The following is a 24,961-nucleotide window of genomic DNA, read 5'->3' on the forward strand; positions in this document are numbered from 1 at the left end:
ACCTCCACTCTCTCACTGCGGGCGAGCAAACCCAGTGTCCATCTGTGGTTCCCAGTAAAACCAGTCTGAGACCCTCTGATGTTCTCTGTTAGAGTAGAAACAACAGGAAGCCCACATTGTTTGGTTCCTCCTTTATATATATATATATACATATATATATGTATTATTTTAATAATTTGCAACATTTATCAACAGCAATTGCATAATTCCTGTTACAAAATCCAACTTGCAGGATTACAAAAGCAGAGAAGCCTAAAAAAGCATAAACTGATTTAATTTTAAATCTATTATAAAAGCAGATGTTTTGCAAACAATAAATATACTTATATATATTTCTATAGGTAAAAGATGAGCAAAAATGTTCACCAAATATGCTGATCAGACGTTTCCTGTTTTTCAGAGTTTTAAACAAGCAGGAGAAAAAACAGCTCCATATAAATACATTTGTTGAGGTTATTGTGACATTCATCAGATCCTAAATATCAAGAATAACAGAAACAACTACAGTATGTGGACACCTGAAAGTGGTCACATTATCCCCTAAAATTCATATAAAATGAGCAGTTTCACAATAAAAGCCATCTATAAATATTACATTCAGTCCTTTCCTGAATCAGTGAGTGTGAGTTTGTTATTTTACATTTTTACGCTGAAATCCCTGACACAGATCAAGTTTATAAAAGAGGAACACAGGCTGGTACACAGTACCAACACACACAGGATTATCATCACATCTATAGTAAATACATTCATAAAAACAATAACAGGGACTCCAATCACTGCTTTGTGCTCACGAGAAACAAACGTTTACATTTGGTCATTAATAGAGTGACACACACGCACGCACGCACACGCACACGCACACACACACACACACGCACACGCACACACACACAGTTAGCTACAGCTAACCTGAGGACCGTTGAGAACCTGTGGTTTAGCTAGAACGGTGGTTCTGTTCCCTTTGAAGAACAGATAACTCTAAGGACCCTCCCCCTTATGGCAAAATAAAAAAATAAGAGTAAACAAATGTAACCTTTTTTGAAAAATTAAGTTTTCTTTAGCTATTCTTCAAATCCCATAAAAATAAACATTTACAATCACATATTTTAGAACAGTAATAAAGCTCTTTATACATAAAGTGCAAAGAAAAAAAACCATGATGTCATGTACCCCCCAGGGGGCGCATCCCCAATTTGGGAACCACTAATCTAGAATGAACACACATTAATCAAGTTCAGATCTGAGCGTACGACGTGCGTTTGACCGTATTTATGTAAAGCTTCAGTATTAATTAATTTATCAGTTGGTTGTCAGTGCACACAGGGGGGCAGACGTCTCCTGCTTAGTAGCTGATCCTTCACAGAGTGTTTAAATGAGCTCCTTTATACGGTGGCCCAACAGGGACAAAAAGCTCATCTTTGTTTAGCTCCACCTCAGATGTGAGGATTTCCTTTCTTTTCTTGCCAGTGTTTGTTTGACCTCAGTGGGCGGGACCTCTGAACCAGGAAGATTTAAGGGCATAACATATTAATGACGATCGAATTGGTTAGACGCCAATATTTGATAAATCACACGTTGATCTGTCCTACGACACAACGTTAACTCACATCTGCACCGTTTTCACACAGGGTTGATAAATGAGGGCAGATGACTTTATATATTAATAACAGTGGGTTTAAAATACATCATTTTAATAACAATGATCTGTCTCTACCACAACTCCATCAATGTTCAGTTGTTAATGTTATTGTGTGACATCACACAAACACATGCTTCAGCTTTATGATGTGATGGAGTTTAGTAATGGATGGATTATTTCTATTGTTAGCATTGCTACAACAGTTAGCGCTGCTACACTTTGCTTCAATGCATTGTCTTTATTCTAGCTCTATAATGGTGAACACATCTATTATTGTCCATGTGCTTTCACTTTTTTCCCACTCTGCTTGTCAAACTTAGCAATGCTAGCTAGCTACTTTAGCCTCTTTGTTCAATTATCCACTGAACATGAACAAACTGAATCCTTTCACCATGTTTGTCCTTTTATAAACACATTAAATATTGTGCTTTTGTTAGTTTGAACCATAGGATGGTTCTCTAGTCCTGGTCCTGGTCCAGTCCAGTGGTCCAACACATGTGTAGAAGTTCAGTGGAGGCGTGTCCACACAGAGAAACGCTCAATGAGGCAGAGGGACAATCACCTTCACGTAGTTGATGGGGAAGAACCCAGAGTCTCCATTGATCATCCCCTCATACCAGTGCTGATCGATCTGATTGGTCAAGATGATCAGATCTCCTGCTTTGAAGCCCAGCTCACCCTCGTTCTGGGGATCAAAGTCGTAGAGAGATCTACAGCAGGGCTGGTCCATCTCTGAGAACACACACACACACACACACACACACACACACACACACACACACACACACACACACACACACACACACACACACACACACACACACACACACACACACACACACACACACACACACACACACACAGAGATTATTTCATGTCATTTTGACCAGTGATTATTCAATATTCACACTGTAAATGTGTTTAGTTTGATCTGTGGTATAGTTATACACCATGTAATACCAGTAATAGTATATATCTATATATAAATATCATGTATAATAAATGTACTGATCCATTTGTCTTCAAAGGTTACATGTCGTTTACCCTTTTTTATGCACGGTGAACATCTTTTGCGTAATCTTTAGAGGAACTTTGTAGAATTGTTTGTGAGAATTCTTTTTTTTTTTTTTAAATCCTTCAACAATTTGTGATGAAACATAAAGGGCAGATATACTGTAACAATAGTAAAATAAGAGTGTGAGACCCACACATGCATTTTATGGTAATTTACACAATGATAAATGTGATCTCTTTTCATTTTTACTCTCTCCTGGGGGCCCAATTGGATGCCCTTAAGGGCCGTTTTCGGCCCCTGGGCCTTGAGTTTGACACCTGTGGTTTAAATGTATCTTATATTGAACCACAGACTAAAAGCTTATAGCTGCTAATTGATGTGGGTAATTATTCAGAGTCAGGCTGGTTTGGTTGATCATCTTTAAATGAAAGACTACGCAGCGTGTCCTGACCAATCAGAGCGCCCCGTGGGCTCAGCGCTGTCATGTGGTGTTACTCACGGTGAGGACGGTACAGCGTGGTGGGACTGCCAGGCCAGGACGAGTGGACCGAGGTCACGTGATCTACTAGGAGGAAACAGAGAAGAGGATCAATAAAGCAGAAGATAATACACACCAGGGCAGACAGTCTTTTATGTTTACAGTTCTTTTATTCTGAAACTGCTTGGTAGTTACGTCATTTCCTTTCTGAACGTATGTCATCCTCAGTACTCACTCTGCAATCTGAGGGATGGAGGTTCTCCATGTGTGTAATATATATATATATATATATATATATATATATATATATATATATATATATATATAACTTTATTTCAGACACACGATTGGTACATAGATAAAAATAAAAAGTATGAAGGAAGTACAATACAATAAATAACATAGCTTAATAAAATTCATGTAAGACTAAAACTAAGCTAAAGTAAGTTTATTGTTTTCTAAGATGTAAATATTGTCACATGACTTGATTAGGCATCGTTTCTTTATCTTGTGTTTATGTTAAAATACTGTGTATTTTTGTTTTTAATAGGTCACATGACTGTGTTATAAGCTGTGGTGATTTTATTTAGCTTCTGTATCACGTCAGATGCACCAAGATGGTAATTTGATACTCTGCTCATGCACACTTGAGGTGATTGGTCCATGCGGTGCAGTTGCACCTGTTTCCACTAGAGGGAGACAAAGAGCTCTGAATCCCTACATTAACCCTTTACATACCAGCACACTGGCTGTTTGCTGCTTCTTTGGGTTGTTTGACCAACTTAATATATTCTAGTGGTTTGATTCATTGTTTATTGTTGAACAACATATTTTTATACATCTGTCCATTATTAATGGTGCTGTTAATATTATTATTTGTACATGACTGGTGATAATAATATCATTTGTACATTATTAATGTTATCTTATTCTTTGTTTCCTTTAAAGAAACACACACACATATACAAATATACCTACAATTATTTGTACCCTCAGCATCATCCCTGTCTGTACATCAACTTCAATAATAAATACGCTGGTAACAACTTCTCGGTGCCCTTCTCTCTGACCAGAGACCCGTCAAAGAAAACTGTCAGACCAGTATTAACCCCTTCAAACTGTCCCACTCTATCACACCAGCACTGGTTCTCAACCTTTTCAGGCCCCAACAGCGAAAATAAAGGTTCCAGAGAGCAGGGACCCCCACTGTAGCTGAAGGTGGTTGAACACAGACATGAACATTGAAGAACAGTCATGTGGAGACAGGACCATCTATAAGGGGGAATAAAGGAGAGATTTTTGGGGTCCATCCATAAAGTCAGTAAAATGATGGTCTATTGTTCTATGAATCTGTGATAACCACATTTATTTATTCATCTGAATAATATCCACTGTTATCCAGGAACGTTTATTATTATTATTATAGTCATCTTAAAGATGGAAATCATGGTTTTAATCACTAATAAAATGGTTCAAAGTGACCAAAAATGGTGAAAATGAGGTGAAATATGATTTTAAAAACCACAGAAAATGGAAAAAAGTTATAAATTAAAGTGGATAAAACCAGACAGAAAAAGGGGTGAAAAGGGTTCAAAGTGTCAATATTAGAACAATTAGTTTAAACTGTAAATAATGGACATAATAAATGGTGAATGTGGTTAAATTAACAAAATAATGATGAAATCTGGTGAAAAGATGTTAAAAGTGGCAATAATAGGTCAATATATGTGACATTAGGTGTAAAGGTGGTAGAAATGGTTTATAAGTGATGAACATGTCTGGAAAGTTGAAAAGATGTGTAGAAAAGTCATTGAAATGTGATGTAGAAGTGTCAGAAATGGGAGAAATGTAGCAAAAATACATTAAAAGGAGCAAAAATATAACAATAAAATTGATGAAAATAAGTCAAAATGTAAATAATAATATAAAGTACCAGGTGTGGGTGGAGCCGAGCTGTGTCTGCTGATGCTCTCAAAGCTGCTTCTCATCGACTTTGGTCTGAATTCTCTCTTTGGTTGTTGGCTGGCAGAAGATACCCTGAGACAGAGGAGATGCATTAGAACCCACAACCCTCCATCAGAACCCATAGGTATAAGTCATTTATTTATAAAGTGATTTTTGCAGATAAAAAGTGTTGTACAGCACTTTGTACAAAATACAAATACAACATCATAATAGAATAATAAACCATGTACATAAACATCATAAAAGGATAAAAACATTTAAAATCCAGTAACTAAAAGCTTTTCTGTAAAGTAAAGACTTCAACAGTTTTTAAAAGTAACCACACAGTTGAGCTCCCTGAGAGACTGGTGCAGGTTATTCCAGAGTCTGGAACACCAGGTCTCCTCTGGTTTTACATTTAGTTTTAGGGTCTTTAGGAGACCCTGGTCTGAAGACTGAAGACTTCACCCTGAAGTGTAGGGGTACAACAAGTATGAGATATATTGAGGGGTCTGACCATGTAACGCTCATGTAATGTAATAACTAATATTTATAGTTTATTCTAAACTTCACTAGAACCAGTGCAGAGTAGAAAGAATGGTGGTAATGTGGGATGTTCTAGAAGCACCAGTTAAAAGTCTGACAGCAGCGTCTGTACGATCTGGAGTCTGTTTAGGGTCGACTTATTAAAACATGTCAAATTACAATAGTTCATGTGTGATGATATAAATGTGTGTATGACCAGTTCTAGATCTGATTTTAATAATAAATGTCTGACTTTAGAGATATTTGTCAGATGATAAAACAGTTTTTAGTCAGTAGATGACAGTGACCCTCCAAAGACATGAACTGATCAAACACAAGGTTTTAACAGATGAGCCCAGATCACCAAGAGACTTTTAATCACATGATCTTTTTATCAGGAGAGATGATCAGAGTTCTGATAACCCTCCATCAGAACCCACAACCTTCCATCAGAACCCATAGAACCACACCCCTCCTTCAGAACCAACAACCCTCAATCAGAACTCACAACTCTCCATCAAAACCATAACCCTCCATCAGAACCCATAACGAGAGTTACGAATGTAACTGCGGTTCTATGAACCCTGGATGACCGCCAGGGGCGGTGTTTCAAGCACTGAATGATACTGTCTCGTGAAGACGCAGGTCGAGTGTAATACCAACAAAGTCATGTGTGACCCCGAGAACTCGGTAGTCTATAACCTCCGGTTCCATCCGAGGTTCTGTCTCTTCAGAATCTACTCGCGAAACTGAGGATTCCGAATGACTGACTGCTCTGGCGGTCTATTTCACCCTTCTTGACTGCACGAGGCTGTGCTTCAAGCACTGGATGACCCCTGCCAACAAAGTCCTGAGGGATCATCATCAACCTCCTACCTATTGTGTAGAGGAATGAGAGAGAACCATGCCCAGGGGATCTGGAAGAGCAACGTTCACGCCATAAAATCTTGCGAAGGTGTTTGGCGACGTCTATGATGCCGCCGCACAAATTGCCTCTAGAGGCACCCCTTCATACCAGCCCATGACGTGGCTATGCTCTGAGTGGAATGGCTACTTACTCCTTGGGGAGGTCTGGCCTGTTGGGTAGACTCCAGGGTGGAGCACAACAAAGCTGATGTAGCAGAGGAAACCACGTCCTGCCTGGCCAGTAGGGGGCCACCAAAAGTATCTTGTGGCCCTACTGGAGATCCCTCTGGAGCACCGCTGGGATTAGCGGTAGGGACGGGAAAGCATACAGAAGCCCTTCTGGCCAATCTTGTGCCAGGGCATCCTGCCCCAGTGGACTGGTGTCCTCTGTCCAGTAGAACCACAGGGGGAAATGTGTTGTCTCCTCTGAGGCAAATATCTACCCCCGCCCTGCCATATCAGCCCCAGATATGGAGTTCTGGGTGAAGCTTCCATTCCCCTGAATGAGGGCTGCTGCAGGATAGGAAGTCTGCAACCTGATTCATTTGACCTGGCAAGTACATCGCTCTACACTGGCCAGGCGGGACACAGACCAAGTCAGAAGATCCTGGGTTACGCGCAGCAATTGGGTTGACCTCGTGCCCCCTTGGCGGTTTACCTGAGAGACAGCAGCAATATTGTCTGTCCGAATCAGTGCGTGCCTGCCCCCGAGGTATGGCAAAAAATGCCTCAGCGCGACATGCATGGCTTGCAACTTCAGCACGTTGATGTGTGCTGGGGGCTCCTGGGCCGGCCAACGTCCCTGGGCAATGGGGTCCTCCCAGACTGCTCCCCATCCTGATAGGGAGGCATCTGTTGTAATAGTATCCCTGCAGGCCAGGACAGGGCCCATGGATATGCTCTGGAGCATGAAGGACTGATGAGTCCATTCCTACAGGGCCTGGATGCACTGTAGGAATATCCTGATCTTTCTGTGCCTGTGACTGTGCATCATGGCGTCCAGGCCCAAGCCAATTAGCCAACGCTGGTTTGGGCGCAGTGTTAGCAGGCCCAAGGGAATGACAGCCGCTGCAGCTGTTAGCTTCCCCAAAAGGCAAAGAAAGCAGATATAAGGTAGCCCTGACCCCTCTCGGAATTGAGGGAGAAGACTCAGGATGTCGTCCATGCGCCGTCTTGATGGACACGCCGTCATGACTATGATGTCCAGATCCACTCCAAGGAATGTTATGGTCTGGGAGGGAACCACAACACTTTTTACTAAGTTCACTCTGAGGCCCAGCAGAGCAACATGGCCGAGAAGGACTGACCCATCCTGAGTTACCTGCGCCTGGGAAGGTGCACACACCAGCCAGTCATCCAGGTAAGGGAGTATCTTCATTCCCCGTGCCTGCGGTGGTGAGAGAGCTGCTGCCACAGACCTATTGAATAACCGGGGTGAAAGAGACAAAGAAAGTACCCTGAATTGAAAATGTTGTTCCTGGAAAGCAAAGCGCAGAAATTTTCTGTGGCAGGGTATGGTGTAGATGTGGAAGTAGTAATCCCTGAGGTCAATCGATGTGAACCACTCGCACCTGGTCACCACATGCAGGACCTCTGTAATGGTTAGCATTTGAAATGTAATGACTTTCAGGTAATGGTTGAGACCCCAGAGGTCCAACGGTGGACAAAGTCCGCCGTCCCTTTTTGGGACGAGGAAATATGTAGAATAGAATCCGCCGAGCTGAACCTGGGGATTTAGCCGCTCGATGGCACCCTTCACGAGGAACAGTTCCTCGTTCAGGACCAGGGCTTTTGCGGGTCTTTTATGATGGTCTGTCTGACCCGGCCATGGACTGGGGGCCGGCTTCGAAACTGCAGTTTGTAACCCTGGGTTAAGGTTGCAATCACCCAAGGGTCCCTGCTTGAAGCAGCCCAGTAACTGAGCTGCTGCTGGCAGAAGCAGCCTACAGCCAGCCTCAGGGCCTCTTCCACCAACCCTTGGAGGGGTACAGGTGCCGAGTGGGGCCCGCTGCTGGCCGGAGTTCTGACGACTTATATTCTCCCAGCCTTGGGTTCCCAACTCAGCACTGTGCTGCCCAGGTCGTTGCCGGGGTCTATGCTGTATTGGTCTAGGGGCAGAGTAGCCCGTTGGTTGGTACGTCTGCCAGTGGCTTGGGCTCCACTGAGCTCCACTGGAACACGCCTTAGTGTCCGCCTACAGGCCTCTGTTAGTGGCGACTGTGCCAGCCGCACCTGCCGAGGGGCCTGGAACAGTGTGGACATTGTGCGTCCTAGTTCCTGTGTCATCAGTGCAAATGCCTGATGAGAGGCATCACTAAAGCTATGCAGTGAAGAGTACAGTTAAGCTTCCTGTAGTGATGCTGAAAGGGCCAGCATGAGGTGGGACATTGAATTGCCATTCCTACCCATGCGAGCTGCTGCCTCGTACGCTTTGATGAGCAGGTCATCTGTTACCCTGCACTGGGGACGAGGAGAGCTTGCCTCTGGTCTGAGAGCCTCATTCGAAGAGACAATCAGGCTCGCAATAGCGGGCTCCACCGCCGGCATATGCCCCAGACCAAACTTGGCAGCCCCGTGCATAGCCGCAAGGGTATGACCAGCTAGGATCTCGCCAGAAAGAATGCAGCTCCATCAGGTACTGTAATCCTCTGAGGGAGGCACGGAGAAGGCTACGGGGGTCAGAGTGCCTGAAAAAAGCACTTGGTGGAGCACCTTGAGCCTGTGGGGCATCAAGTTGTAGGCGAGCTAAAGCCATACGCATTACAGATCCCATCGAGGACCCCTCCGAGCTACCTGTTGAACTGTGGGCTGAAACACCTGAGGGCCGACGCTGCAACAGACATAATGTTATCCTCGCCGAATGCTGTCTGAACTAAGGAAGGGGAGGATGAACCCCTAACAACTGACTCGGCCTATAGGGCCCGAAAAGCAGCCTTCATTTGGTCAAGTTCTGCCGTGAGCAGATCAACCTTAGATGCTAAGCCAGAGTGCTTAGTCTTCCTCTTTGCAGGTGGACACCTTCACCTAAAAAGACTTAATTTACTTAAAGTAAACTAAACCATGCCAATAACAGGAGAGGGGAATGGAAACACACTACCTTCACCTATAAAGGCTTATATTTGTCTGAAAGTACCAGTATAAACGGTAACAAACAAAACAATGCTATAAACAGAGTAACTAAGGAAGCACCCGCAGAGGAAGAGGGAAGCTAACCCGCTGCCTTCACCTCTGCAAGGTGTGTACCAAACACCCTCCACACAGAAGCGGCACACGCGTCCCCCGGACAGACGTGAAAACAGGAAAACACAACAACCTGTACTCACAATTTACCGGTGTGTCCTTAATCGTCACAGAAAGGAGTGAGTTACAACTTACCGGGACAGCTGCTGCAGCTCCTGGAGGGCGGGGACTCCGCTACTCCGATCGTAATATGTCACGGAGCTACCCGCGAGCAGCTACAAAATAAACCACGGGCTTCCTTTCAGTGAAGCCACTGGCGCTCTCAAAACACAACCTGCATACGCGAGAAGATTCAAGAAACAGAACCTCAGACGGAACCGGAAGTTAGACTACCGGGTCCTCGGGGTCACACGTGACTTTGTTGGTATTACACTCAACCTGCGTCTTCATGAGACAATATCATCCAGTGCTTAAAGCACCGCCTCTGGCGGTCAGGAAGGGTGAAATAAAACCCTGCATCAAAACCCATAATAATAATAATACATCAATTTTATATAGCGCTTTTTTGGACACTCAAAAACACTTTACAAAATTAAGGGATTATTCTTTCACTCCACACTTAGTGGTGGAAAACTACTATTGTAGGCACAGCTGAACTGGGGCAGACAGACGAAAGCGAGGCTACCATAGTGCGCCATCGACCCCTCCGACCACCACCAACACTCACACACTACATTCATAACCCTCCATTTAAATCCACAACCTTCCATCAGAACCCATAACCCTCCATGAGAACCCGCAATATTCCATCAAAACCCATAACCCTCCTTTAGAACCCACAATCTTCCATCAAAACCCATAACCGTTCTGTAGCAAAAATGCATTAAAGGAGCAAAAATATGGCAAGAAACAATGAAGAAAATAGATTCAAATATGGCAAGTTTGGTTAAGGTGCAGAAAAATGATAAAAACAGGCAAAAATGGGCTGAAATTGTGAGGGTCTGCTGGGAACGCCTGGCAGAGTCTCCCATCAGATGAAGCTCTCACCTCTGGGAAAGCTTCAACCGTATCTCGGGGGAGGCGGGGGACACTGACATTGAGTCCAAGTGGGCCATGTTATGCGCCTCTGTTGTCAAGGCGGCTGACCGGTGCTGTGGCCGTGAGGTAGTTGGCGCCTGTCGTGGTGGCAACACCCGTACCCGTTGGTGGACACTGGGGGTGAGGGATGCCATCAAGCGAAGGAAGGAGTCAATCGTGCCTTTTTGGCCTGTGGGAATCCGGAAGCAGCAGACAGGTATCGATGGGCCAAGCGGAGTGCAGCCACTGCAGAGGTCGCAGAGGCAAAAACCCGGAGATGAGAGGAGTTTGGTGAGGCCATAAAGAATGACTTCCGGATGGCTTCTAAGAGGTTGTGGACCACATTCCGGCATCTCAGGAGGGGGAAGCAGTGCACTGTCAACACTGTGTATGATGCAGATGGTGTTCTGCTCACCTCAAGTCGAGACGTTGTTGATCTGTGGAAGGAATACTTCGAAGACCTCCTCAAAGTGGAGTGTTACGGCAGAATTTACGGTTGACCTCATTTAGAGACATGATTCATTGCTCTGGTTGAATGATGGAATCCAGGAGAAGCATTGATGATTTTATATAAAAAGTTTATTCTATTGCTAAGTAAAAAGGTACAAGATGGAACAAAGTGAAACAAAATTAGCGTCCGTCCAGGCGGACGTCCGAAGGAAGTGCCGCGCCCCGCTCCAACAGTTTCAAAGCTTAAGCTTTTTATACAGATAAGAAAAGGTCCCAACAGTGAGAGACAAAAGGGAGGGAGTCAGATGCCCATAGTGGAAATGTTGGAGGATGATGAAGATGTTATGAGAAGGTTTGGCTCCAGTCTTTATCTGTCTTGATAAGTGTGTGCGTCAGTGTATGTCTGCATGTGAGCAGAGATTCTGGCCTTGGCAGAGACTGTGCTGCACTGAGAATAATACGATCTGTACTGTTTAATCAGATGTTCAAAAGTGTAATGAGTAATGGAGTCGTCATGTATTAAAACATGACAAATTGTACACATGAACATACATTTGACGATATGATGATGAATATAATAATAACATTAATGTTATGGTCAATTATTATATCCCCCCAGAAAAGCTGGAAGAAGTGGCCGGGGAGATGGAAGTCTGGGTTTCCCTGCTACGGATGCTGCCTCCGTGACCCGGCAACGGATAAGCGGAGGAGGATGGATATATGGTCAGTGTCTGTGTCGATGGTACCTGAATGTGTCCATGGCCCCTGAATTTGTCTATGGTACCTGAATGTGTCCATGGTACCTGAATTTGTGAAAGGATCCTAAATGTGTCCATGGCACCTGAATGTGTCCATGGTACCTAAATGTGTCCATGGTACCTCAATGTGTCCGTGGTACCTAATTGTGTCCATGGTACCTGAATGTGTCCATGGTAACTGAATGTGTCCATGGTAACTGAATGTGTCCATGGTACCTAATTGTGTCCATGGTACCTGAATGTGTCCATGGTACCTAATTGTGTCCATGGTACCTGAATGTGTCCATGGTACCTAAATGTTTCCATGGTATCTGAATCTGTCCATGGTACCTGAATGTGTCCATGGGCCCTAAATGTGTCCATGGTACCTAAATGTGTCCATGGTACCTAATTGTGTCCATGGTACCTAATTGTGTCCATGGTACCTAATTGTGTCCATGGTACCTGAATGTGTCCATGGTACCTAAATGTGTCCATGGAACCTAATTGTGTCCATGGCACCTAAATGTGTCCATGGTACCTAATTGTGTCCATGGTATCTAAATGTGTCCATGGTACCTAATTGTGTCCATGGTACCTAATTGTGTCCATGGTACATAATTGTGTCCATGGGCCCTAAATGTGTCCATGGTACCTAATTATGTCCATTGTACCTAATTGTGTCCATGGTACATAATTGTGTCCATGGTACCTAAATTTGTGAAATGATCCTAAATGTGTCCATGGTACCTGAATGTGTCCATGGACCCTAAATGTGTCCATGGTACCTAAATGTGTCCATGGTACCTGAATGTGTCCATGGTACCTGAATGTGTCCATGGTACCTAAATGTGTCCATGGTACCTAAATGTGTCCATGGTACCTAAATGTGTCCATGGTACCTAATTGTGTCCATGGTACCTAAATGTGTCCATGGTACCTAATTGTGTCCATGGTACCTGAATGTGTCCATGGTACCTGAATGTGTCCATGGTACCTGAATGTGTCCATCGTACCTAAATGTGTCTATGTACCTGAATGTGTCCATGGTACCTAAATGTGTCCATGGTACCTAATTGTGTCCATGGTACCTAAATGTGTCCATGGTACCTAATTGTGTCCATGGTACCTAATTGTGTCCATGGTACCTGAATGTGTCCATGGTACCTAAATGTGTCTATGTATCTGAATGTGTCCATGGTACCTGAATGTGTCCATGGTACCTAATTGTGTCCATGGTACCTGATTGTGTCCATGGTACCTGATTGTGTCCATGGTACCTGAATGTGTCCATGGTACCTAAATGTGTCTATGTATCTGAATGTGTCCATGGTACCTAATTGTGTCCATGGTACCTGATTGTGTCCATGGTACCCGAATGTGTCCATGGTACCTAATTGTGTCCATGGTACCTAATTGTGTCCATGGTACCTAATTGTGTCCATGGTACCTGAATGTGTCCATGGTACCTAAATGTGTCCATGGTACCTAATTGTGTCCATGGTACCTGATTGTGTCCATGGTACCCGAATGTGTCCATGGTACCTGAATGTGTCCATGGTACCTAAATGTGTCCATGGTACCTGAATGTGTCCATGGTACCTGAATGTGTCCATGGTACCTGAATGTGTCCATGGTACCTGAATGTGTCCATGGTACCTAATTGTGTCCATGGTACCTGAATGTGTCCATGGTACCTGGTCTCCAGCTTGGTTCTCAGATCTTCCAGGATGCAGTGAGACTGACGGTGATAATCTAACGCTGCCTCCATCAGCGCTGACAGCTGGTTCAACTGCTGTACCTGGTGGAATAACCATGGAACCCCATATAATTACTATGTAATACCATGAAAAGTTACAGAGAAGTAAACAAAGATTATCTTTGTCCAAATGAAATGATTTCAATAAAAAACTACACTAAACTCTTCTTTAACCCAGTATTGATCCTCAGAATGTAAAGATATAAAATAAATCAGTTATAAATCATCTCTCACTCAGCTAAATATAAACACAATGTTTAATGACTCCAGGTCATTGTGAATGTGGATCAGGATGTTCCAGAAGAATCCACTAACTGATCATCGTGTAGCTGATACACTGAGTTTATAGTAAATATAAATGTGTCAGACATAATGTTCAGTGATAGACTCTGCTAAGCTTACGTCCTTCTCCAGGAAGTAGAACATGCTCCTCTCAGCTAGAGATTTGCTCTCCTCAAACTTCTCTAGGGCTTGTTTGATCTCCTGGTCTGAGATCCTGCCCTGACGCTTCCTCTTATAGTCCAGATCTAACCTACGACCCTCCATCTTCTTCAGATGATTCTGGAACACACACACACACACACACACACACACACACACACACACACACACACACAGGTTGCTTAGACATGAAGGGAGTGTCCATTTAAACTAAATAACTTTACTCTAGGGTTGATAATCTGATCTCTTGAACTTTGTAGACAATGGGACATGAGAACCTTTAAATAAATGTGACAGTTACAGTCAAAATGACAGGAAAACACTAAGAACTGGAATTTATGTCTGTGTAGTAAATGTTCCACTAACGTAGTACACACTACAAACTCAATGAGTATATACTGTCTACTATCTACTATAGTATATAGTGTCTACTATCTACTATCTAGTATATACTGTCTACAATATACTGTCTACTATATACTATAGTATATACTGTCTACTATCTACTATAGTATATAGTGTCTACTATCTACTATCTAGTATATACTGTCTACAATATACTGTCTACTATATACTATAGTATATACTGTCTACTATATATTATAGTATATACTGTCTACTATAGACTATAGTATATACTGTCTACTATATACTATAGTATATACTATCTACTATATACTATAGTATATAGTGTCTACTATATACTGTCTACTATTTACTATAGTATATACTGTTTACTATAAACTATAGTACATACTGTCTACTATATACTATACTATATACTGTCTACTATATATTATAGTATATACTGTCTACTATATATTATAGTATATACTGTCTACTATAGACTATAGTATATACTGTCTACTATAGACTATAGTATATACTGTCTACTATAGACTATAGTATATACTGTCTACTATATACTATACTATATACTGTCTACTATATATTATAGTATATACTGTCTACTATAGACTATAGTATATACTGTCTACAATATACTATAATATATACTGTCTACTATATACTATAGTATATAGTGTCTACTATCTACTATCTAGTATATACTGTCTACAATATACTGTCTACTATATACTATAGTATATACTGTCTACTATATATTATAGTATATACTGTCTACTATAGACTATAGTATATACTGTCTACTATATACTATAGTATATACTATCTACTATATACTATAGTATATACTGTCTACTATATACTGTCTACTATTTACTATAGTATATACTGTTTACTATAAACTATAGTACATACTGTCTACTATATACTATACTATATACTGTCTACTATATATTATAGTATATACTGTCTACTATATATTATAGTATATACTGTCTACTATAGACTATAGTATATACTGTCTACTATAGACTATAGTATATACTGTCTACTATATACTATACTATATACTGTCTACTATATATTATAGTATATACTGTCTACTATAGACTATAGTATATACTGTCTACAATATACTATAATATATACTGTCTACTATATACTATAGTATATAGTGTCTACTATATACTGTCTACTATTTACTATTGTATATACTGTTTACTATAAACTATAGTATATACTGTCTACTATATACTGTCTACTATATATTATAGTATATACTGTCTACTATAGACTATAGTATATAGTGTCTACTATATACTGTCTACTATTTACTATATACTGTCTACTATCTACTATAGTATATACTGTTTACTATAAACTATAGTACATACTGTCTACTATATACTATACTATATACTGTCTACTATATATTATAGTATATACTGTCTACTATATACTATAGTATATACTGTCTACTATATACTATAGTATATACTGTCTACTATATACTATAGTATATAGTGTCTACTATATACTGTCTACTATTTACTATATACTGTCTACTATCTACTATAGTATATAGTGTCTACTATCTACTATCTAGTATATACTGTCTACTATAAACTATAGTATATACTGTCTACAATATACTGTCTACTATATATTATAGCATATACTGTCTACTATAGACTATAGTATATACTGTCTACTATATACTATAGTATATACTATCTACTATATACTATAGTATATACTGTCTACTATATACTGTCTACTATTTACTATAGTATATACTGTTTACTATAAACTATAGTACATACTGTCTACTATATACTATACTATATACTGTCTACTATATATTATAGTATATACTGTCTACTATATATTATAGTATATACTGTCTACTATAGACTATAGTATATACTGTCTACTATAGACTATAGTATATACTGTCTACTATATACTATACTATATACTGTCTACTATATATTATAGTATATACTGTCTACTATAGACTATAGTATATACTGTCTACAATATACTATAATATATACTGTCTACTATATACTATAGTATATAGTGTCTACTATATACTGTCTACTATTTACTATTGTATATACTGTTTACTATAAACTATAGTATATACTGTCTACTATATACTGTCTACTATATATTATAGTATATACTGTCTACTATAGACTATAGTATATAGTGTCTACTATATACTGTCTACTATTTACTATATACTGTCTACTATCTACTATAGTATATACTGTTTACTATAAACTATAGTACATACTGTCTACTATATACTATACTATATACTGTCTACTATATATTATAGTATATACTGTCTACTATATACTATAGTATATACTGTCTACTATATACTATAGTATATACTGTCTACTATATACTATAGTATATAGTGTCTACTATATACTGTCTACTATTTACTATATACTGTCTACTATCTACTATAGTATATAGTGTCTACTATCTACTATCTAGTATATACTGTCTACTATAAACTATAGTATATACTGTCTACAATATACTGTCTACTATATATTATAGCATATACTGTCTACTATAGACTATAGTATATACTGTCTACTATTTACTATAGTATATACTGTTTACTATAAACTATAGTACATACTGTCTACTATATACTATACTATATACTGTCTACTATAGACTATAGTATATACTGTCTACAATATACTATAGTATATACTGTCTACTATATACTATATACTGTCTACTATATACTATAGTACTGTATATACTGTCTACTATTTACTATAGTATATACTGTTTACTATAAACTATAGTACATACTGTCTACTATAGACTATAGTATATACTGTCTATACATTCAGCTCCCAATGCATCATGGGACGGTTGAGTATGACTAGTGTGTACACCGTGCATACTTGAATCTCATATTCAATCTATTCATACTTCACCCACTTCAGTGGAACACTCATCATCCTAATCATACTACAGTATATACTAGACAGTATATACTCATTGTGTTTGTAGTGTGTAGTATGTTAGTGGGACATTTACAACACAGTCATGGTTTAAACCAGGGGTACCAGGGTAAACGTGGTCAGATTTAGTTGAAGTGAGACCTCAGGGGCTGAATTCCACTTTGGGCTGAAAAACATGGATATGCTGCTAGAAATGATTGATAAAGATCTACACATTAAAAATAAATATCATCAGCACCACAATAGCCTCACAATGAGGTCTATAATTACATATCAGCCTAAAGCACGTGACCCTCTAAACACGTAACATTGTCCTATCTATGCATATAGTCTACATTTATAAATTAGAAGTCAACAACAACAGAACAACTGATGGATTCCACCTAAATTAAAGGTCCATATTCTGATATTTTTCACCATTTGTTCTAAGAACACCAACAACATAGTATTTAAGCTTTATTTTACCAAACCCGCCTGTTTTCTGGAGTTTTAGCCTCTGAAAAGTCACTTTCTGACCAATTCTAAAACTGGGCTGTGTGAGTGGGCGTGTCTATAGATGATGACTCCACCTATGACTCCACACAACAGCTGATCACTAGAGACTTTCTTTTGCTATTCACACACACTCTTGTTGTTGTAGTTTTCAGCCATAAAAACTGTACATTACAGTAAAACACATGAATATTTATATTTATTGTGATTGTGAGTCAGAAAAACAATGTTTGATGAAGTGTATGCACTGTGCAGCAACAGCTGAGTCAGCAGTAAAAACAGCTGAGTCAGCAGCAAAAACACTTAGCGGAGTTGCTACGTTGCTTTATTGTCGTCGTCTCATGTAGAGATTACAGGAATAATCCATTCATGGTGATAGTCAGAACTGCTGAGTCACATTGTGTCATAAACTCACTGTTGCCAGATTCATGGTTCGTGTTTGGGTTCTAAGATGTGATTGGGCTGGAAATTGTTCATCTGATCTGGCAACACTGATTTCCTGATTTCACGTGTGATGTCATAAATGTAGAAAATTTGTAATGGAGAAATTTTCTCTGTTATCAGATGCCATAAACCATGGTATCCCTGGTGCAGCCTATATGATGCTACATGTCATGCTAGTTTTGACCGTTAGCGTAGCGCCCTGTGTGTGAATAACGTACCATGATCTCTCTGAGCTCGTTTTCCTGGATGTCGTGGAGCGGATCAATGAAGTTGTGTTTGATGTTTATGTCCAGGTCGTCCTTCAGCGCTGCTACCTGCCTCAGGGCCTCGCCCGTGTCCACCAGAGCACTGCCTGAGGATGATATGTTTCAGATTACAACAGGGGCGGAGCTATGGATGGACACAGGCCCACCCAGGTTGACAGATTGTCCACCCAGTGAGATTCATGAAATTAAAAAAAATCTATTTTGTGAAAATATATTCTGTGAATTAAGAGCTTTGTTCTAGATTTATTAGACACGTTTCTATGTAAAATCAGGAGTGGAATGTAAGTGGAACCTTTAGCACTGTAGTTGTTTAGTTCCTGCTGTGTTTGTTGGCGTCACAGCTCAGTATTAGTTAAAGTCAACATAAATGAAAGCCTTAAGCTGTAGGTAATGTAGTGATGGTATGTGTGTAGACGTTTAATAAACCACAACAGTAAAACACAGTGGAGATGATTTTGACAGCTTGCAATGAATGTTTATTTTAGAGAAAATGTCTATATTGAGTGAATGAAGACTTCCTGATGTGACTTTAGTAGAGTTGATTCTGCCCGATAAGCACTTTTTGTTCATTTAATGTACAGAATATAATGTTAAAAGCTATAAGGAGAGAATGTTGATTTATTATCTAATTATTTTGTTTGCTGAGTAAACTAAGCTAATGAATGTATGTGTATACATGTTTTGATAATATTTGAGTGGGATTTATAGACAAAATGTAAATTGTAAATGTGTTTGAATTTGAAAAGAAGTTCAACTGAAAATGTGTTTAAAGGAAATAAGAGACGCAGAGTAGAGAAGGATATGAATGTTTGTGTGTTTCCATCGGCTAATGTACAGTGGCCCGGCAGGTTTTATTATAGCCTATCATAAATCATTAACACATATCATATCAGCTTTAAAAATAATCAGACCCATCCGGATGTTGCTAGGCCCACCCATTAGCTACGTTCTGGCTCCGCCCCTGGATTACAATTATAGTTTGAATTTACACCCTTCTGTTACAATGAGGCTGCTCCATTGGAGAAAATATATTCTTTAAACATGAATAAAATCCTGCAAACACTAAAATCAAGTATATTTACTTTTGGACAAACAGAAAATTTGACTTGTTTGTTTACCAGTGTTTTTGCTACGTTTCTCCTGCCATGTTTCAGACCACTAGCAACAACTTTTCTCATGTTAGCCTGCAGGCTAGGCTAGCTTTAGCTTTGAGGGGGCAGGGCTTAGGAGCTAGCATGCATGTGCATTAAACAACTCTGTGCCAAGCTTTATTCTTTGTAGATATTCTAAAAAGTCTGTTTTATTTAGCAAGTAAAACATATGTATAATTGAAATATATATATTACTACTAAAATGTTTTTCTTAATAATTGTTTTTTCTTGATTATGTTATTTTTGTAATGTAATTTTTCAGTGTAATAATCGCAATTTAATTTCGATGAATTGAAAAGCCTTATGTTAGAATAAAGACATAAAATATCCAGAGTGGAGTGTAATTAATGTTTCATTATTGGGGCTAGCTGTTAGCGCTGTGGTTAGCTTGTTTCATCAAAGAGGAGATGTGCTACCAAACAGGGAGTGGTGTCCCAGCTGGAGACCATAGCGCAGCATGCAGACCCCCAGCAGGCCCTCGGTCTGTGGGTACCCCATGGACTTCACCTGCCCCCGGACCCTGGACACGGACTGGAGCATGCTCAGTTTAGCTCGAGAAGCTGCAGAGGAAGAGAAGAAGAGGAGGTTCATGATTCTATGATGGTGATGGTGATGGTGATGACTGACCTGGGTTTGGCTGCAGGTATTCTATGGTTCTGGACTGAAGTTCTATCAAACACTTGTTGGTCACTGTAGTTTTCTGTGGAGAACATGATGTTCCTCATTAGTTCCAGCTAAACCTAAGTTTAGCTACTGTTAGCCCTGTGTTAGCACCGTGTTAACTTTGTGTTAGCTCTGTGTTAGCACCGTGTTAACTCTGTGTTAGCTCTGTGTTAGCAGTGTTAGTCCTGTGTTTGCACTGTAATAGCTTTATGTTAGCTCTGTGTTAGCACTATGTTAGCTCTGTGTTAGCACCGTGTTAGCTCTTTGTTAGCTCTGTGTTAGCCCTGTGTTTGCACTGTAATAGCTTTATGTTAGCTCTGTGTTAGCTCTGCATTAGCACTATGTTAGCTCTGTCAGCTCCGTCTTAGCTCTGTGTTAGCAGTGTTAGTCCTGTGTTTCCACTGTAATAGCTTTATGTTAGCTCTGTGTTAGCTTTGCGTTAGCACTATGTTAGCCTTGTGTTAGCACCGTGTTAGCTCTTTGTAAGCAAAGTGTTAGCCCTGTTAGCGTCGTGTTAGCTCTGTGTAAGCCCTGTGTTAGCACCGTTTTAGCTCTGTGTTAGCTCCGTGTTAGCTAACATCAGACCACATTAAATGTCACTCACTCTCTCCATCTCTATAAATTCATCGTCTAACTTGGTTCCTTCCTCTCCGCTGATCTTTTCACTGAGGAGCTGAAAACAAAGAGGAGACACTTCATGATTAGAGGAAAAGTATTGAATCACAATACGACACAACGCAACATATGGTGCATTGTGCAACACACACTTCATGTTTCAGATCACTGCCCTCTGTTCTTTAATACTGACTTACAGTAACTGTTAATCAGAACGTGTACCTGTACATCTGCTCACGTTTAAAGGTCAGATTTTAGTGCTGCATCACATGTGAATAATATTGGTGATTAATTAAGCCGATGCGGGACTAAGGACTTAGTGCAGACCAACTGTTCATATTTATTAATTGTCTAAAATCAAAACAAATTGTGTACACGTCATAATATTCTTAAAGAGCAACTAAACTGCTGCTTTCTCCTGACCTGCCACTAGGAAGGAAATTAAAAAATTTGCCTTGATTATGGGCGGGGTTCCTGGACCATTTAAGCCACGCCCACTCTATACTATAAAATCTCCAAAGAACAATCTATGCTATGCTAACTAGCTATGCATTCCTCACTAGGGTTGGGCACCGAGAACCGGTTCCTAACGTCCAGTTCCAGAACGTTATGAAGATGTTTGCGTTTTGATTCTTTTTTTGATTCCTAAATGCTCGCACTAGGTTGTTTCTGCGGGGTTTGTATAAGATGCGTTCAGAACGCGACTGCGTGCGTGCGTGCGTGTGTGTGTGTGTGTGAGAGAGAGTAAGTGTGTGGGTGTAAAAATCCCAGTAAAACTCTGTAAAACAATCACCAGTAATAAATATTATCTCCCTGGTAAAGACAGTAGCTCTAACAACTGGTAAAATGATAAACTGATGATATTACAGTCTGTGAATGCAGTACAGGAGACGCATTTACTCCACCTCTGGGTCCTAGTGCCTGCTGTCCGGTGAAGCCTGTTCCGTTTACCGAGGTCCGTGTGTGATTAATAAATCTGTGTGTATAATAAGTCCGTGTGAAAGTCTACATGTTTATGTCTCTGTCCATCCACTCTTTTCATTATATTCATGTCTTTTAAGGCTTTATTACATAATATCAGCTGTAGTCCGGGCCGCCGCCATCTTGGATTATGTCGTCACCAGCGCGTCATCGCCGCAAGTCGCGCATGCGCAGAATGAGTCAAATAACTGTAAAGAGGTTTTATATTAGTCTATTTTCGTGTCTTTAGACTCCAATTACATTTATGTATATAATATGTTCCCTATAATATAAACAGGTTCATAATATAATTATTTTTATAGTTTCTGGTTCCACTGTATCCAGAATAATATAATAATAATCTTTCTCAACAATAACTGTTGATTGATATGTCACGTGACTGTTCCAGGGTTTGTTTGTTTTATTTAGTTTCACTTTTACAGTTACAGCTGGAAACCTTTGTTAATTAAATATTCTAGTTACATTACAGTAACCAAATTAAACTATATCAACTAAGTGAATTAATAAAATAACCTGTTAAAGGCTTTTTCAAACTAAAAAATGATCTTGTGAAATCTGTGACCTGTTGACCTGCACAACTCAAAGAATCAAGAATCGTTTAGAACAGGAATCAAAATTGAGAATCGGAATCAGAATCATTAAAATCCAAACGGTGCCCAACCCTATTCCTCACTATAGCTCTCTATTCAACATACTCACCATAACTTGTAGAGCCCACAGGTGATTATAAGGTTTTTATTAAAGGGGGCGGGGCCAACAGTGCTTGTTTGTGATGGCAGATGGTCCCAAAATGTCACATGATCTTGTCCTCAGCCAATAGTAAAAATCAGTTGTAATAGCCAGGTTTAACCCATAGAGGACAGTCTCTGATATTTATCAACTAAATACGACTAATGTAAATAGTTTGACTAAAATGTGGGAGTTGGACCAGGATCAATAAACTTCATACACAATGCATTAGATTTCAGCAGAAAAAAGGGGTTTTGTTAGTCAACACAGCGTAGATGTTAGTTATGGAATGTTCTTTTTCAACAAATTTAACATGGACACATTTATGACAACATCTTTGGTTATGAAAAACCACTTGCAACATCATGTCACATTTTCATATTGCGATGTCTTGTTTTTATTCAGTATTGTACAATATCAACTTTATAGTTTATGAGAAATATCTGTCCTTTGATTTCATAAAGATTAATCGTAAGGCAGTTATTAATCGATTGATAGGTGTCACGGTTCATATCGATACTCTGAAAATAGAATCGCAGGACGTTTTTAAAACACCATCTATTTATCCCTCTCTTGTTTGAACTACGTCACTCACGCGTGACGTGAGTGTCGGCGCCAGTCATGGCGGGCCCAGCCTGTACGCAGACTAAGTGACAGCTTAGGGCTCCCTGACCACTAGAGGGCCCCCAACCTGGCAACCCCACTTGCATGTTACTGGTACTGCTGTTCATTGCACACATCAAAACTGCAGGGCATATTACCAGTAATTTATCCAGCCATGCATTTGTTTGTAATTACAGACTGGAAACCTAGAGAGTGACATTGGACCTGACTTTGCCACGATTGGTCAGCTCATTGTAAGCAAGTAGTGGAAGAAAAAGCCTGATACAAACAACAGCACTCTTCATGTCAAAGATAATTTATTTGTCCAAAAGAGTAGGCGGCGGGTGGAATCGTCTTCTACTCTTAAACATGTTCATAAATGTTTCCTTACCCCTTTAGCAGTGAAAGAATATCAGTAATATTACTTAAATATCTGTAAAAGTCACGTTTTTCTGTCTGCTAGCATAGCATCTCTTCTTCACTGCTAGAATATCTGCATTCCAACCGACCACTGGGTTACCAGCGCACTCTGCTGGTCCAAACAAATATCTGATGTAAATACAGTACACTGACTGTTTTTTTTTTAGTCCAATTGTTGAGGCACAAACTACATTTTCAGTTTCACTCTTAAGAAAAATAACTATTATGCAGTTTTGCATTGTTTACTATAGAGCCAGAATTTAAATTAATAGGCGTCTTCATTTGTATTATTCCTTTATTTTATTTTCATTCAGGATTTATTTTTAGTTAAATTGCATTGTTTTGAATAGTTTATCAAGGAATTCATTTGACAATGAATGATAAAGGAAAATAATACAGTATTTTCTAGTTTTTTTCCGATAAAAATAAAGGAATATTTTTCAGTCATCATTAGTCTACAGTCTCATTTTGTAAAATAAATCGTGAGAGAATTGTATCATGAACCCAGTATCGTGAATTGAATCTTATCAGGAGTTGAGTGAATCGTTACATCCCTAGTAACTATTTGTAAAAAAAAAAAAACCCTTGTTTGTAAAAGTGACGTATCCTGCAAACATTTTATTTACTGTATGTTAACAAACTACACATCAGTCACCAGTTACAGTATTACATATTAAGTTCAGCCTTAATATAAACTGACAGGGAATAATTTTTTAAACTATTATAATATAATTATAATGTGATGAAGCTATATATATATATATATATATATATATATATATATATATATATATATATATATATATATATATATATATATGGCTAATTTAGTGAGCAGCACTCTCTGAGGAAGGCGAAGCTAAATTTAACAAGTGGTAAAGATACAAACAAAGAGGGCGGAGTTACAGCTGAGTGAGGGGGGAGATACAAGGGTAAAAGAGTTAGGGAGGACAGGGCAGTTTTTTTTTAATGAAACACAATCAAAGTAAACTTAATTGTGGTTGTGTTTGATCTCAGTGTTTTTTATTATGTAGTTATTATTATTGATCTGTGTTAAACTCATGAGAAAAATTTA

The 24,961-nt window shown here is 39.6% G+C and overlaps 1 protein-coding gene across 3 annotated transcripts in view; it reads right to left on the reverse strand.

Annotated features, from left to right (window-relative positions):
* Nucleotides 1-215: 215 nt before the first annotated feature.
* Nucleotides 216-24,961, reverse strand: part of sh3gl3a (SH3-domain GRB2-like 3a) — a 25,104-nt gene continuing 358 nt past the window's right edge. The window contains exons 2-10 of one of the 3 annotated variants that reach the window (XM_028440962.1): nt 21,143-21,211; nt 20,503-20,575; nt 20,292-20,435; nt 18,677-18,810; nt 14,116-14,274; nt 13,652-13,755; nt 5,069-5,172; nt 3,157-3,219; nt 216-2,374 (exon numbers count right to left, since the gene is read on the reverse strand). In XM_028440962.1, coding sequence (XP_028296763.1) covers nt 2,181-2,374; nt 3,157-3,219; nt 5,069-5,172; nt 13,652-13,755; nt 14,116-14,274; nt 18,677-18,810; nt 20,292-20,435; nt 20,503-20,575; nt 21,143-21,211 — 1,044 coding nt within the window. In that variant the 3' untranslated portion in view covers nt 216-2,180. Of the gene's footprint in view, nt 2,375-3,156; nt 3,223-5,068; nt 5,173-13,651; nt 13,756-14,115; nt 14,275-18,676; nt 18,811-20,291; nt 20,436-20,498; nt 20,576-21,142; nt 21,212-24,961 lie in introns of all 3 variants that reach the window. The other 2 variants (XM_028440961.1, XM_028440963.1) reach the window with 2 other exon arrangements.

Source organism: Gouania willdenowi, unplaced genomic scaffold (genome assembly GCF_900634775.1).
Source record: "Gouania willdenowi unplaced genomic scaffold, fGouWil2.1 scaffold_122_arrow_ctg1, whole genome shotgun sequence".
NCBI classification, from domain to species: Eukaryota; Metazoa; Chordata; class Actinopteri; order Blenniiformes; family Gobiesocidae; genus Gouania; species Gouania willdenowi.